The sequence below is a fragment of the Haemaphysalis longicornis genome, unplaced genomic scaffold (assembly GCF_048455015.1).
Source record: "Haemaphysalis longicornis isolate Haplotype H1 unplaced genomic scaffold, Haemaphysalis longicornis Haplotype H1 scaffold_12, whole genome shotgun sequence".
Classification (NCBI taxonomy): domain Eukaryota; kingdom Metazoa; phylum Arthropoda; class Arachnida; order Ixodida; family Ixodidae; genus Haemaphysalis; species Haemaphysalis longicornis.
Genome location: NW_027526225.1, coordinates 78,919,825 through 78,934,560, shown reverse-complemented (window position 1 = coordinate 78,934,560; position 14,736 = coordinate 78,919,825). Strand labels below are relative to the sequence as shown.

Below are 14,736 nucleotides of genomic sequence, written 5' to 3'. Positions count from 1 at the left end.
TCTGCTGTAGAGTGAAACCTTTGCAGGCTTTTCTTTTCTCTTATTCTGTTCTTCATCGCACTGCTCTTGCACCTACCGATTCCTTTTTTTCGGTCCTATCTGCAGCGTCTACGTCTCTTGTCTGCTTGTGGTTGTTGGTGGAATATGCCATGTAGTGTGCTTGCCCTGCCTAATCTTTTGTCTTCTCTTTTTCTCTGTTCCTTCTACAGTGAAGTCAACAAGGACTTATTACGAGTGAGTAGCGTTTTTGTCCTCTTCTCGTGCATTCCGCACGTGCACGCTGTGTGCGGGAGGGTTTCTGTGGCACTCCGGTCACTTGCAAGAGCGGCTAAGAAAAATGGGCACGGTCCTGTGGGTTTCACCTTACAGGCCAACTGCACTCAAAGTTCTCCTCGACCAAATTTATTTTTAATTTGTGGTACGTACCACCAAATCGGCTGGGACACGAGTGGTAGCCCCGTGAAACGCCTCGTTAATCAGTCAGAAGCGTTTAAAAAAGCTCCGCGGCAGACCCCGCTGCACCTGCCGGCAGATCGCATAAACAGCCATGATGTGCCTGTTACACTCCGGCCGACGGGGGCCTCTTCCTCTGGACAGCCACGCAGCTGGAAAACCGGTTGAGCTCTGCTGCGAGCACTTCACCCATTTGCTGCCCCATGCGTGCATAGAGGTTGCGCGCAGGCTTGCTTCCGAGCTGCTGATCGTCCGGCCGCTCGCTGGCCGGCTGCAACGTCATTTTAATGGTCGCGCTCTCCTCGATTTCGGTTTCAAAAGCGCTAATTTTTGCTGACCGCTTGCGGTGTCCACGCGTGTTTTTCAGCTGCTGTATTTTTCGCCTTGCTTTCTTTTTCATGGTTTTGAAGGTACTTTGCGCTTGCTGTGAACACAGACTTGCACGGGAAAAAAACGTAGACTTTCACAAGAGGACGGAGGACACCAGCTAGCCCGACGTCAAGCTTTGCTGAACTTCATTTTTTTTTTCAGCAGGCAATACGGAAACAGTGTTTTCAAGAGGTCAAAATTTTGAGTGCAGTTGGCCTGTAACCATAGAGGTGCGAGAGAAAAGAACTATGCCTCACACACTGCCTGGCTTATTGCCCTAGTTAGCTGTCTCAAATTGTTGCACCGCATGTAAATGGGGTACAAAGCAGTATCGTGGCAGTATATTTCAAGAAATGTGAAATTTTCTGCGATTTGAACATGCCTGCTGCTTGTTCTGGTGTACAAATTGTCGGGGGAGGGTGGGAGCCTGCGTGGAGGCTGATCGTAAAGTCTGCACTGAACTAGCTTCCTAGGGAGGTACACCAAGTTTTGTTATTGCTGTTACAAACGTGGAAAAAGGTCTCCTTATCCGCACTTTACTCTAGTGCTTTGGCACTTACTTGCACAAAGAAGCCTACAGGGGTACTGCCTCTTCTTGCCTTGCTGAAGTTCATGCTAATCCTTGGCTAAGGACAATGCGGTCCTTGAACTTCGCTAAAGTGGAGTTTAATGCCGTTTTTTTTTTTTTTTTTTTCATGCTGATTACTTCGTCGTGTTGTTCCAGCCATCTGTGTTAATAGTACTAGCGTAATTGCCTGGGAAAGAGCGTGGATGCATATAATGGGTGCTAGATGTAAGAGGCATGCATGAAACAAGTTCAGGTGATCAATCTGATGATTACTGTGGGTGAGAGAGAGAGAGAGAAAAACATCTTTATTTGCCCTTCTATAAAGGCTTCTGCATTGCTGGGGGAAGGAGCTGCTGTTACCAGTCGCCCCCAAGAACTGCCTCAATGTGTTGGAGGAGGGCCTCCCAGTGCTCCTCTTCTGTCAGTCGTAATGAGGAGGCGGTCAATTGTCGGACTGAGAGTGCGTACCGGCCGGCGCTTTTCGTCCGCTTGCGGAGAGCGAGTTTGAGTTGTTTTTGGGGATCCTCTGGGGGGTCAAGCCACTCCGCCCAAGTGCCAGGAGTAGGGGAAAGGGAGTCTGTGTATATGTTTCTTGTCTGTATAATCTCTAAGCAGTCCCACATGTAGTGCTGGTTGTTAGGGTACCCGTGACCGCAGCGTGGGCAGCTAGGGTGGCCAGGCTTATTTTCTATGTAGTGCATGATATGTGGGGTGCGTAGGACACCTGCTTGAGCTCGGCGGATGCAACTTGTCTTCGATCGCGGCCAAGAGATGGGAGGAACGCAGTGTGTGTCTTGATCGGTGCGAAGGTCTACCAACTTTTGGTGCCTGGCTTGTCTTTCTTCGACGCGGCTGGTGTGGCGGTCGTATTCCTCCGGCAGCGCAATGGGAGGCTCAGACTCGCGGAAGAGAGTTTCGCGCGCGAGTTGGTGAGCCGCCACATTTCCTGGTATCCCTTGATGACCTGGGATCCAGCGGAGTTCAACCGAAAGCTCTGGTTGGGAGGTTAGATGCACTTCGAGAATGTTGCGAATGTGCGTGACTATTTTATTGTGGCAGAAGAGGCGGATCGCATCCTGGCTGTCAGTCAGTATAAGCAGTTTCCGTCGGCCGGTGAAGTTCGTGATGGCATCTGCTATGGCCAACGCTTCGGCATGGCCGGGATCACAAATTCCTAGGAAGCGACGAGTACTTTGTCCGTTCCCGTAGTACGCGGCGGTAGCAACTATACCGTCGTCTGATACGGCGGCGTCGGTGTAGACCGGAGTGTAACCCTGGTCTATCTTCTGCGCCACGAAATGGCGGGTGGCACGCGCTCTGTGGGCTCTGCGCTCGTGGTCGTTTTCCACACTCATGTGGCGGGGGATAGGGTGTACAGTCAGCCTCGGCAGGTGTTCCCAAGGAGGGCGTTCTGTAATGTAGCCTTCTGGTTCCTCAATTTGTGCCCCTAGGGAACGGAGTATAGCTCGTCCCTGTCTAGAGGCGCGCAGCCGAGACTCTTGCGCTTCTTTGTGGATGTCTATGCGGAGTGATATTGGAGTGTGAACTCCCATTCGTCGAATCTCATGGAGTGGGGTGTAGTTTGGGAGTCCCAAGGCAACACGAATAGGTTTGCGCAGTTGCGTTTCTAATTTGTCTATCTGAGTGCGTGTTAGCCGCATGTAAGGGGCTGCGTACATGATGCGCGGAATGATGAACGCCTCGAAAATTCGTAGTAGTTCATGTTCTTTTACCCCATGTCGCTTCCTTGAAATCCGTTTCATCATGTGCGTGATCTGATTGATCTGTGTCGTGATTTTTTTAACCCAAGTGTCCGCTTTGCCTTGTTGGTGAAGCCAAAAGCCGAGTACTCGAATTTCTTCTTTCCTTGCTATGGTTGTGCCGTCTAGTGTTAATTTGATTAAATTGCGGCTATGGTCAGAGCGGCCGGCTGGACCATCCTCCACGACGATGTATTCGGTCTTAGAGGGGGAGCAGCTGAGACCAACGTCTTTCATGTATGCCGTGACGACATCAATCGCCTCCTGTAGTTGGTGCTCCTGGTGCCCGGGGGAACCCTGACAGCACCACAAAGTCAGATCATCAGCATATATGTTGAAGTGAACGTCGGTGATGGGGTCTAGTTGGGAGGGCAGGTCTTTGAGGACTATGTTAAAAAGAGTTGGGGAAAGAATAGAGCCTTGCAGCACTCCTTTACATGGTTTGAAAGGGCCTACCAAGCGGCCGTCTACAAGGACCTCCGTTGTTCGGTCGCTTAAAAAGTTCCGTATGTAATTATATAATCGCTCACCGCATTGTATACTTTGGAGCTTTTCTAAGATGGCTTTATGACTTGCGTTGTCGAATGCCTTGTAGATATCGAGCGCTACAATTGTCCTTAGTTGTGCGCTGCTGGGGGAGTCGTAAATATCGTGCTTGAGGCGGAGCATGCAGTCTTGAGTCGACACGTGCCGCCTAAATCCTGTCATGTCTTGGTGCAGCACTGCCTTGATGTTTATCATCCACGTAAGGCGCTCTAGAATCATCATCTCCGCGAGTTTGCCACAGCATGACGTTAGTGATATTGGGCGGAGATGCTCAAGGCGATTGGGTGGTTTCCCCGGTTTCGGTATGGGTGTCATTATTGTCTCTTTCCATTCTTTGGGAAGAACGCCGGATATCCACGCTTCGTTTATGTACCGAAGTAGTTCATTTATAGCGTTTTCTGGCAAATTTTTGATAAGTTTGTATGAGATTCGGTCCTTTCCCGGTGCTGTGTTTTTCTTTATCTTACTTAAACAGTTGTCCAATTCTTGCCTGGAGAACGGTGCGTTGATACCTTCATCCAATGATTCCCCAGGACCAGAAATGTAATCGGCTAGAGTTTCTGGCTTGTAGTTGTCAGGGTGTATCGTTCGGTGGAACTCCTTAGCGAAGTCTTCGTCTGAAAGCCCCATGGCCATCTGGATCTTCTTCGTTGTGTGCCTAGGCCTGGCTTGTCCCAGCAAGCTACGCAGGATATGCCACGCTTGTTTCGTGTCTAGTGATCTGTTGATTTTAGTGTGGCAGATATCCATCCACTGTTTCGAGGCCAGTTCATTTGCGTAGCTCACCATATCCTCTGTAATGTTTTGCACGATCTTTTTGAGTTGTTTGTCTCTTTTATTCCTGCTCCACTTCTTCTTTAGTTTCCTTTGCTTTGCGAGAAGGTTTAACAAGTGCCGGTCTGGAACGGCCTCCTTGAATTCAGCAGGGCAAGTCGTAGTGTGCTTTTCTTGAGACTCTAGGACCAGTTGGGTCCAGTCGCACAAGGGAATGTTCACTGTCTGTGCGTTTCCTATGGCCTCTCGGAATTTATCCCAGTCAGTGTGTTTTATTTTGGCCGTATTCCTCTTTGCTGACGTTCCCAGGTCTAAATCCGCAAGAAGTACGCAGTGATCGCTGCCTAAAGTTTCTAAGGTGTTGCTCCATGAGATTTCTCCTTGTCCCTTGTGCCAGGTAAGATCGGGATTAGAGTCTCTCTGTACACTGTTCCCGTACCTGGTGGGCAGCATTAGGTCATTCGCAAGGGTCATTTGGTGCTGTTCCATGGCATGTTCCAAGAGTCGCCCGGATTTTGATGTTGAGGTGTAGCCCCATGCTACGTGCGGGCTGTTAAAATCTCCTGCAATGACTACGTCTTTGTCTGTATGCTTCTGTAGCAACCCTTGAAGCCAATTCTTGGGGCTGTGATGCGATCCTCCTGGGAGCCAATAAGCGTTAACTAGGATTACATGGCGATCTGAAAATCCCGGGTGTACTTCTACGGTGACATGTTCTTGTCTGTCGTTGTTGCAGTGCGTTGAGTCGTGCTGAATGGCTGCCAGTGATTTGTGGACCAGTGTGACACACATTGTGGGGGCGATTTTTTCTTCCCGATTGCCTTTCCTCGTCTTTTGTACGATACTCTTCTGGGAGAAGGTTTCGTAACCTGAGAGTCCAAATTCCCCCCTTGTTTCTTGCAGGAGTATAATCTGTGGTTTTTTCTTTAATGTATCCAAATATTTTGCCAGCAGATTCCTTTTACGTTTGAGGCCGCGACAGTTCCATTGCAGTATGGTCAGGGTTGGTCTAGGCAGGGGCTGTCGTGGTACTGCGAGATCATTCGGGCGGGAACCTGTGATTATGACCGGACTTGCTGTTGTCGTGGGCGTAGTTCCTTGCGCGCTTTGCTGTGTATCGGTGACACAGTCCTGGTCACTCATCATTGGGTGAGTGACTGGCTTCTGGCGCAGACGATTCAACGGCTCGTCTCTTAGGCATGATACCTATACGGGCCTCAATGTCACTTATGCGTACTTCGAAACGTTCGGAGAGCCTGGCGACTACAGTATCTATTACGCGCAGTGCAATGGTGTCTATTGTAGTCTCGATTAGGCGACGATGGGTTGCCTCTATAATTGCCTCGACTGTGCGCAACTGCTCCTCTTTTACAGCGTTCATTTCCGAGCGTAGTTCTTGGAGCATGGTGAAAACATCGCTTATGGGGGGGACGGGCGATCCGCTCGATGCATCAGTTTCCATTTGAATGGGTGGCGGCACACATTCGTCGGTTTCTTGGACTTGCTCATTCGTTAATAGGGGGTGCGAGTTTGTGTCTAGTCCTAATGCTTGCTTGTATGTTTTGGTGGCTGTTATTGGTGTGATGTGTGTGGTCCGCTTGTTTTGGTTGTTGCCCTGTAGGGGAGGGGAGTAAGGACGGAGTGGCTCGCTCACCTCAGATCCGGCACCCGACTCTCGCAACCTCTGCGGCGCCGTTGTCACAGTGATGGTCTGGTGGGGGGTACCCGTATTTTCTTTGGATGCTCCACAAGTGTTCGTCTCTCGGCTTGTTCCAGATGAGGCACCTCGGGGGGGTCTCACCGGTTGATCAACTGCAGTTCTTTGGAAGTTACCGCTGACTTCACCTCCTGGTGGCTGCTGCAGTTGGACACGTCGTGGCAGGCGAGGTTCTTGTGCGTCGGGCTTTGCGTTCCTGCGCGAAAGGCTAGGGCTTCTTCGCCGTGAGTCCGGGGGATGCTTGAGCCATTTTCCCAAAAATTCATGAGTCCGGGCTGGTTTATCTTCTATTTCGCGGGCATTATTAGCGGCGATAATGCGTTTTCGACGTGTGTTTGCCAGTCTTCTTGCATTCTCGTCCGCGGCAGTTCTCGCTTTGCAGTCGGGGTCTGTAGCAGGATGCTCACCGTTGCAGTTGTAGCAGCGTGTCTCGCAAGAGTGGGCCACCTCCAGCCCCGGGTTGGCTGCAAAGATGCCTCCGCAGTTGGGACAGGTGACAGTAATGCCTTTTTTGGGACATACTTCGGATTTGTGTCCGATAACCATGCAATTCAGGCATAGTATGCTTCTTGGGCGATGAGGATAGCAGCGCATGGCGGTACGGTGAAATAGCACGTAGTGGGGCACCCTTAGGCCTTCAAATGTCACAAGGATGGTGTTGGACCGACCCATGGGACGGGCGAACAGAATGCGGGTTTGTTCTGATTCCAGGTGTTGCCGAAGCTCTTGTTCGGTTGTTTCAGCGGAGATTCCATGTACGACACCCTTGCAAGAATTCTCGGGCGTGGCTGTGTAAGCCGAAAACGGATGTGAACCGTCCTCTAGAGACACTTGCTTGATGGCTAAAATTTTATCCTTGGCGGACTTGCGGTAGGTGTCGATCACCGTCAGGTTTTGTCTGGGGCGAGGTTTGAAGTGGTTGCTGCTTATGAAATGTTGAAATCTTAGCAAGAAAAAAAAAAATACGAAGTCTACGCAACTGCGGAAGCTACCCTCATTTTTATTTGCATTTATATGCAGCTGCTGTTCTCCTCAAGTGCTCTTAACGAGACATTGTTATTATCCGGCAGTGCACACGCCTTCAAAGTTCAGCATTTCAGTTTTTTGTATGCTGAATTCCGCTGTTGCTGAAGTCAAACGTATCTACTACACTTCTAGGGTCCACAAAAGCATTTCTTGAACGTCGTTTTACTAAATGAATTTTACACGGCCCTTTCCTGGCACTTTGTCTTGAAATCTCATGTGTCTTCTGCAGTTTCTGAAAGCATTTTTAAATAGCTTTTGGGCTTAGTCTTCCACGAGGAATGAAATGAATCGCTGTAGGTATTGTATTTGTAAAAACAAAAATTACGCAAGCAGGCAGAGGTAACAGGTCAGCTTCTATGACCAGAATTTTCAGGGGTCTGGAGCTAGTGCAGATCACCCTGGCTAGGCAGATTTTTGGTCCACATGGTTCTTGCCGTGTTTCGATATGGGATGAAGGAACTTGCAGTAGTGGTAGCATGAGAATATAAATATCTAGACATTTGTTTCCAGCAAGTTATGCAAACCACAAGTGAATTGTATGACAGAAAAGGTTTTTCCCAAGCATAAAAGTGGCCCATTTTTTTTATTACCAGTTTTGTTATAGACGGGCACGAAGCCATTTTATGGAAGCAACGACGAAAGGTGAAAAGCAGCTTGTCTTTAGCTTACCAATGTAGCAGGCTGGTAGCGGTTGCTTCAAAGAATATGTACCCATGTTTTGGAGGAGAAATGGTCGAGGTGAGTTTGTTGGCTCAGTGTCTTATGCACTGCAGCTCGTGGCATTGTGAATTTGGGAGCCTTGTTAACAAAGCTTGAGAAAAAGCTCACAAAGGAGACTCAACATGTGGCAAAGCTTATTATAACACAGCAGAAGCTGTATCTGAACTATCGTAAAAATGCAGATGGGGAAGGGGCGGGTGGGTGGGTGGTTGTTACTTCAACGGGATGTTGCTTCAACAAGAATTACCTAATTGGAATGGCACGTGTGCCAGTCTTATTGCAAGCTTTAAACGATTCATATAAAGAAAACAAGAATGAATGGCAACTTGCCAGCTACTTACTTTCACACTTCCATATTGTGATGCCGCAAATTTAATTTGTGCAATTAGCTGATTCTAACCAAACCGATTGAGCATTGGAATAGGTTTGTAGGCTTGGAGCCAGAGCAGTACTTCAAACGGAAAAGCGCTACCACATACGAAGTCTAAAAGAGTTGTGAACACTTTTACTGTTTCTGTAAAGGGCTGGTGGTTCACGTTAGCCCAAGTCATCCAATTCTAGCCACTCTCGTCGCTTAAATCAGGAACAGAACCCGCTGTTATGCCATTGCCTCATGTAGAGCCAGTTATTATACATTCAAATGCTTCTTAGGTTTTACTACTTCAGGCAGCAATTCCAAACTTCCGCCTTTATCACAATGGTGTGGAGTCAGCGTACTGACTGGGCATTATTGGCTGCTCCCTTCAAGTATGTCGTGGGGCTTGCTGCACCATATTAGGGCACAGTAAGTGGGTATTCTGAAATACACCCCAGAAATTACTGATTTCTCGGTGATAATATCGCCACAATCATTAGTATTCGTTGACACGGCGAGCGGTCAACCCCCACTATCATCTGTTCTCGAGCTCAGCCTCGCCATCATCATCAGTACAGCATCAGAATGATCATCAACTGACGGCCAGAGGAAGATGACGTTGTTTGCACTCGACAAGCACGTGGCCGCTGTTTTAGGACCCAACGAGTTCGTGGCAATAAAGCCAATTCCATCAACCTTAAACCACCAAGATCCATCGTCCTATCGGTGACAATATCGAGGTCTCGTGAGAATTGAACTTTTGTTGAGATACGGCGTATCCCTATCTTTTAAGTAAAGCAGAGTTGTGTGTTGTCGTCCACGTAACATCGTGGCTGTGCCAGGTTGGTCCCACTTACTGTGCTTGCGGAGCTGTACTTTCGCCAGGTAAAGTCCATCTATTTGCTAAGCCGCTTGCAATTAAATCTTCTGAGTTTAGCAGGTGGGGGAAGACTTTAGGGGATTCAACTTTTTCAGGAATAGAGACCTTAAAGGGGCCCTGCAACACTTTTCTCAAGTTTTTTTGTAAATCTCAAGTGCTTTCAGAACGTATTCAACAAGCATGTCCAGTACTTAAAATAGGGGGTCACGAAGCACCTCAGCTCAAAATGACTTCTCTATGTCCATCAGACAACTTATAAACGGGCTCAAAAGGTTTTTCTCTCTCTCTGAATCTTGGCACTCTCTGAGAACTTGAATTCGTCATTATAGGGATGCAGCGGCCATCGGCCAGCTTCCTCTCAGTTGCAGCAATGGACACACTCTGTAGCCGTTTTAGAAAAAAGCCACACTTTCCCTTTTCTTCCTCTGATTCCTTCTCGTTGCTTGCTGCTACGATCAGCAGAGTCGTCATCGTGGTTCCCGTCTCCTGCGCAGGCAACCTTTCATGCTGCTGTAGCTTCCACCTCCCATACTACACCAGCACTACCAAAGTTGGCGACAGACGAAAAGTTCATTTGTCTTAACTCGCGTACATTTATTTGTTCTACTGAGACGTCCGTGAGGTTCAAGTCCTGTAAACTGTGCCAGTATATATAACCAGTTTGTTATCGGCTATGAAGATTGTGTAAACTGTACCTCGAGGTAGAAGTTTGCTTCAACTTTTTTGGTTGTCCTTGCGCAGAAAAAGACAAACAAAAAACGGTCCTCCACAGTTGCCTCGCAGTTGACTTGCAGTATAATAATGCGGTCCACCCCTGTTTTTACTTTCGGAGGGCGCAACAGCTGTACCAATTTTACCAAACCCACAAAAATCGTTCAGATTGTGCCACGTTGGGCCAAAGGGTCCCACTAGGTGCAAAATTTTTCAGTTTCAGTAAGTTAAGCGGAGAATAAAGGCGCGCTTATAGCTCTTTGTAGCTTTGTGAAATAAAGCTGCGGCTCTTTGAAGTAAATGTGCCAAATGCCAGCAGGAAAGGTAGCAGCGCCATCTCTTTTCGAGGAAATGAAGCAGGCGTAGGTTTGGCTGCACCTGGGAGATATGCCAAATGGCCTGCTGGTGGGCCACTCCATACGTGAGCTTTGTCCAGTTTTTGAAGCCATTTAAAGGCGTGATTTTTGTCACCAAGCCAACTATAAAGCTGCGAACATTGCAGTCTTTGCGCGCTACGAATGTTTAATCTCGCTGTAATCTTTCAGAGACGTTGTTCGATCAAAAATTGGGCCTATTTTTTGTCGTCACGGTGTATTTTGTGTATGGAGTGCCATCGTTTTCTTTTTTTTCACGTGGCAGAATTTTTGTTGAGTTAGAGGATTGCCCTTGTATCATGTCGGAGGAAACAAGAAATCTGCGTGGAAGAAAAATTTTGTCATTTCATAGAGGTCGAATTAACTACAAATTACATTGCAGGAAAGGCCTGAATGAGGCGACCAGTGGTTTGTGTAGTTAGGGTGCTCTGGATTCCCGATTTTGAACTTTTATTTGCCCTTGTCGGATTATGCTTGCAGGTGTATATAGTTAGTGTTCGGATCCCTTCTTGCGTGGCTGATGAAAGAAAAGAAGCCTGCTCGGTGCATTTGTGCGTAGGCCACGTATCAACTTCGTTATTACAAGGGCATAAAAGCAAGTGGGCCTTTGTTGATATATTACAGCAGTGAAACTGAATTTTACCCCTAGCAACTGCCGGTTCTAATAACCTAGAAAAAACCGAGAGCATGAACAATGGGCCTCACTACTCCATGCTATTTCTCTGCACTAAGACGTTTATTAATGCAAACGAAAGCTGCAAGGATATTCGATGGAGTTTCAAAGCATTTAGAAAAGCAGTTGCAAATGTTAAATAAAAAAATGGGTCGGACCAAGTTTACTAACTTGTCCTCCAAAAATGCGCAGAATGCAGCTAGCCGTGTGGTCATGAAAGACTTGCCTCATGTATGTGCCTGCGATCACCGTTGTTTCGATTTTGTTAGCGGCATTTCTTGTCTTGTGCGGAAGACTTGCATACTACAGCAAACCTTATTTAGCGCAAGTGACAATAGCCGATCAGGTCAGCCTTATCGTTCACAGCGATGGCCGATTTATTAGCTTTCTGTGCCATTCGGCAAGTGGCAGCAGTGCACGGCTTCCTCCCTCACAACTTGTGACGTCACGGAAACGTTTAAAGGAAACGAGAGGGAGGCAAGGCTGGCTGCTGATTTGTTTTTAAACGAACGACGCTTTGTTGTCTGGCAGGAATTAGTTCGGACTCGTTAGTTATTCCATGCAAGATAGGCCTTCGAAGACAAGCGAGCAGAGTCAAGTTGTAAATAGTCACAAACAAGTTGGCGCCTTCCGAGTGTGCTATCAGGACGCACTTCCCCCAGGCAACGACCAGCCAGCCTTGCGGAAAGCGCGCATGCGCAGTGGTTCGCCGGAGAGGTCATACTTTTGACAGCGGAACCGTTAAAGCTTTTAGTTCCGTCGGCCAGCGTTTCCAGAAAAAAAATGGCAAGAAAAAAAGGCCGTGCGCCTCGTGAGGAGCGCGGTGCGTCGCCCAGTTCGCCCTTCAAGAACGCCCTGTCCAGTGTTGGTGGCGTTACCCCTCGCGTGCTCTCTTTTCCGCGCCAGTTCACGTGCGTTCGCGCCTGAAGTGGGGAGCACGGACGCCGAGTTCGCGAAGCCCGTTGCCAGAACGATCGTGGCTACTTTCCCCCATCCCACTAAATGCCATATCTTGCACCCCACCGTATATTCCCCGCTATGCCGCTTCTGCGGAGTCCCCGGGACGCTCTTTCATATGGTAGGGGGGCCGCGCGCACGCCCCACTACATTCGCGAAATCCCTCCATTCCGTCTCGCGAGCTTTGGGAGAGAGCTCTGACCAGCTCCGACCTCAATGACCAGCGCCTGCTGGTGTTGAGGGCTGTTGAGGCGGGGAAAGCTCAAGGCGTCTTGGACAGAGGACTCCTCCCCATTGCTTTTCGCAATAAACACGTTTACTCTCTCTCTGCCAGTCATGGAGAAACTTTTAGCGGAAAGTTCGGTAACGCAATAGAGGTGAACAGCCGAGTCTCCGACGACGGGAGAGGGGCCCGCCAGCCCTTCTGCTTCTCCATCCGTGCTGCTAGTGCAAGCTGCGCCAATTTTTTTTTTTCCTTTCTCCAGCTTTGCAACACTAGTGCAAGCTGCGCCAATTTTTTTTTCCTTTCTCCAGCCTTGCACCACTAGTGCAAGCTGGGCCAATTTTTTTTCCTTTCTCCAGCCTTGCACCACTAGTGCAAGCTGGGCCCATTTTTTTCCCCTTTCTCCAGCCTTGCACCACTAGTGCAAGCTGGGCCCATTTTTTTTCCCCTTTCTCCAGCCTTGCACCACTAGTGCAAGCTGGGCCAATTTTTTTTCCTTTCTCCAGCCTTGCACCACTAGTGCAAGCTGGGCCCATTTTTTTCCCTTTCTCCAGCCTTGCACCACTAGTGCAAGCTGGGCCCATTTTTTTCCCCTTTCTCCAGCCTTGCTGCGCCATTATTTTCCTTTCTCCAGCCTTGCACCACTAGTGCAAGCTGCGCCAATTTTTTTCCCTTTTTTTTTAGCCTTGCACGACTAGTGTAAGCTGTCCAATTTTTTTTCCATGACTCCAGCCTTGCACCACTAGTGCAAGCTGGTCAAATTTTTTTTCCCTTTCTCCAGCCTTGCACCACTATCCAGCCTTGCAACACTAGTGCAAGCTGCGCCGATTTTTTCTTTTCTCCAGTCTTGCACCACTAGTTAGTGCAAGGTGCGCCATTTGCGCCCCCCCTCCCTCCCTCCTCCCGTTCTAGTACAGGGGATCGGCGTTGAACTGATTTCCACCTTCGTGCTGCCGAGGCGCGCATTCAGCCTCGAATCAAATTACGCCGCGTGTAAAGTTTCTCTTCTACGTGAATTCATCCCTCGAAGCTGGCTTTTGTGAGCCGAGGCGCTGTGAAAACACAAAACGGAGGAAGCGCCTGCCAGCCGTCGCTCGATTGTGCGCGATGGAAAGGAGGCCGGGGGCGCTTTATGACGGCCGGCCGAAGAAAGGCTCATTTTGCATCTCTCCCCCCTACGTTGGCCGTGAATAGCAGCGGCAGTTCGCCGCCGAAAGGCATCGTATTCGGAGCGGCGGCCTTGAGCGCGAAGGTCCGTCCAATGGAGCAGAAGACGGCCGTTGAGGACAGGGACGATGCCGTTGAGGACAGGGACGATTTGTCTCGGTCGGATGGGGAAGAGGACAAGGAGGTTTGTATGCACGCGATTTACCTGGACACTGGCCGTTGTGGCTGTTTGGTTTGAGGATAACGCGCACACCTTTCTTTATTCGGCACGATAGTGTTGAAGACGTGGCACTTCGGTACTTCGGTATCTGTGGTGTCGACCCTACCTGGACTTCTGTGTCGATCGTCCGTGTTTATTTGGCATTCTGTGAAGGGTACGGATACCCTTCGGGGTCTTTTCTCCGTTTTTCATGCGCATTCATGATCCGGCGGATTCTCCTATTCTCGGACTCAGTCTCGGACGCGGACTGGCTAATGCAGAGGCATATAAAGGTTATACGGAGGTTTAATTGAGCTGGTGAACGAACTAAATTAGCGAAGGCAAATATTTCTTTAGGCGCAGAGCACTTTATTTGCTCGCCTTGTCTTCATAGCTCGCTAACGGTCGACGCGACTGCCGGAATCAAGCGACGCAGCGAAATAACGGACCCAAGTAGAGTGATGTACCGTCGTCGCGGGGTCACGCTGTAGCTTCGAAAACCGGGCGGTTCGTAACCGTTCGAAGCTCGTGAACCGCTGGCGATTGTCATACATCTCCGTTGTTTAACGAAAAAAAAAAAAAAAAACGTACATTTTCAGGCAAAATCTCTGTGTATAACCGGCAGCCCCTACGTTCATTTAGTTAGGAACACTTGTTGGCTTGGTTTTTACGACAGTAAGCGAAAAATGCGGCGGCGGAAGAATGGCGCATTCGAAATGACGCAGAAAGGCTCCCGCCGCGCAAGAAATGGCGCGTTCGAAATGCCGCAAAATGGCTCAAGTCGCGCAAGAACAACAAAATGGCGCGTTCGAAATGCCGCAGAAAGGCTACAGCATACGAAATTAAAGCTATCACAAAAGGATTACCGAGAGTGAAGGACTATAAATATTTTGGAGCGTGGATAAACGAAGGGGATAACTACTTAAGAAATCACGAGGAGCAACTTAAGGGTAAGGGAAAGCTAGACGAAGCTATAACGAAGATAGAGCTCTGTGGGTATACCAATTACGAAGTAGTGAGAGGAATGTGGAAAGGAGTAATGGTTCCTGGTCTCACATTTTCGAATGCAATGCAGTGCTCTGCTTTGCCTTGAAGTGAAGGTAGACCGAAGATAGACCGTTGAAGTGAAGCAGGCCTTGAAGTGAAGGTAGACCGTTTGGCCTTAGGAGCACATGGAAAAACAACTAACGAAGCAGTGCAGGGAGATATGGGCTGGGCGTCGTTTGAAGTTAGAGAAGCGCAGAGTAAAATGTGCTTTGAGATG

At 48.8% G+C, this 14,736-nt stretch overlaps 1 protein-coding gene across 7 annotated transcripts in view; it reads left to right on the top strand.

The window, feature by feature from the left end:
* The window catches only part of Heph (polypyrimidine tract-binding protein 1 heph), a 157,494-nt gene that overhangs the window by 12,268 nt on the left and 130,490 nt on the right, over window positions 1–14,736 (top strand). For 6 of the 7 annotated variants that reach the window (XM_077693522.1, XM_077693521.1, XM_077693526.1 and 3 more), the window contains exon 2: window positions 210–234. The exons of the other annotated variant lie outside the window; for it this stretch is intronic. In XM_077693522.1, coding sequence (XP_077549648.1) covers window positions 210–234 — 25 coding nt within the window. The remainder of the gene's footprint in view (window positions 1–209; window positions 235–14,736) is intronic. 7 annotated transcript variants of the gene reach the window in all.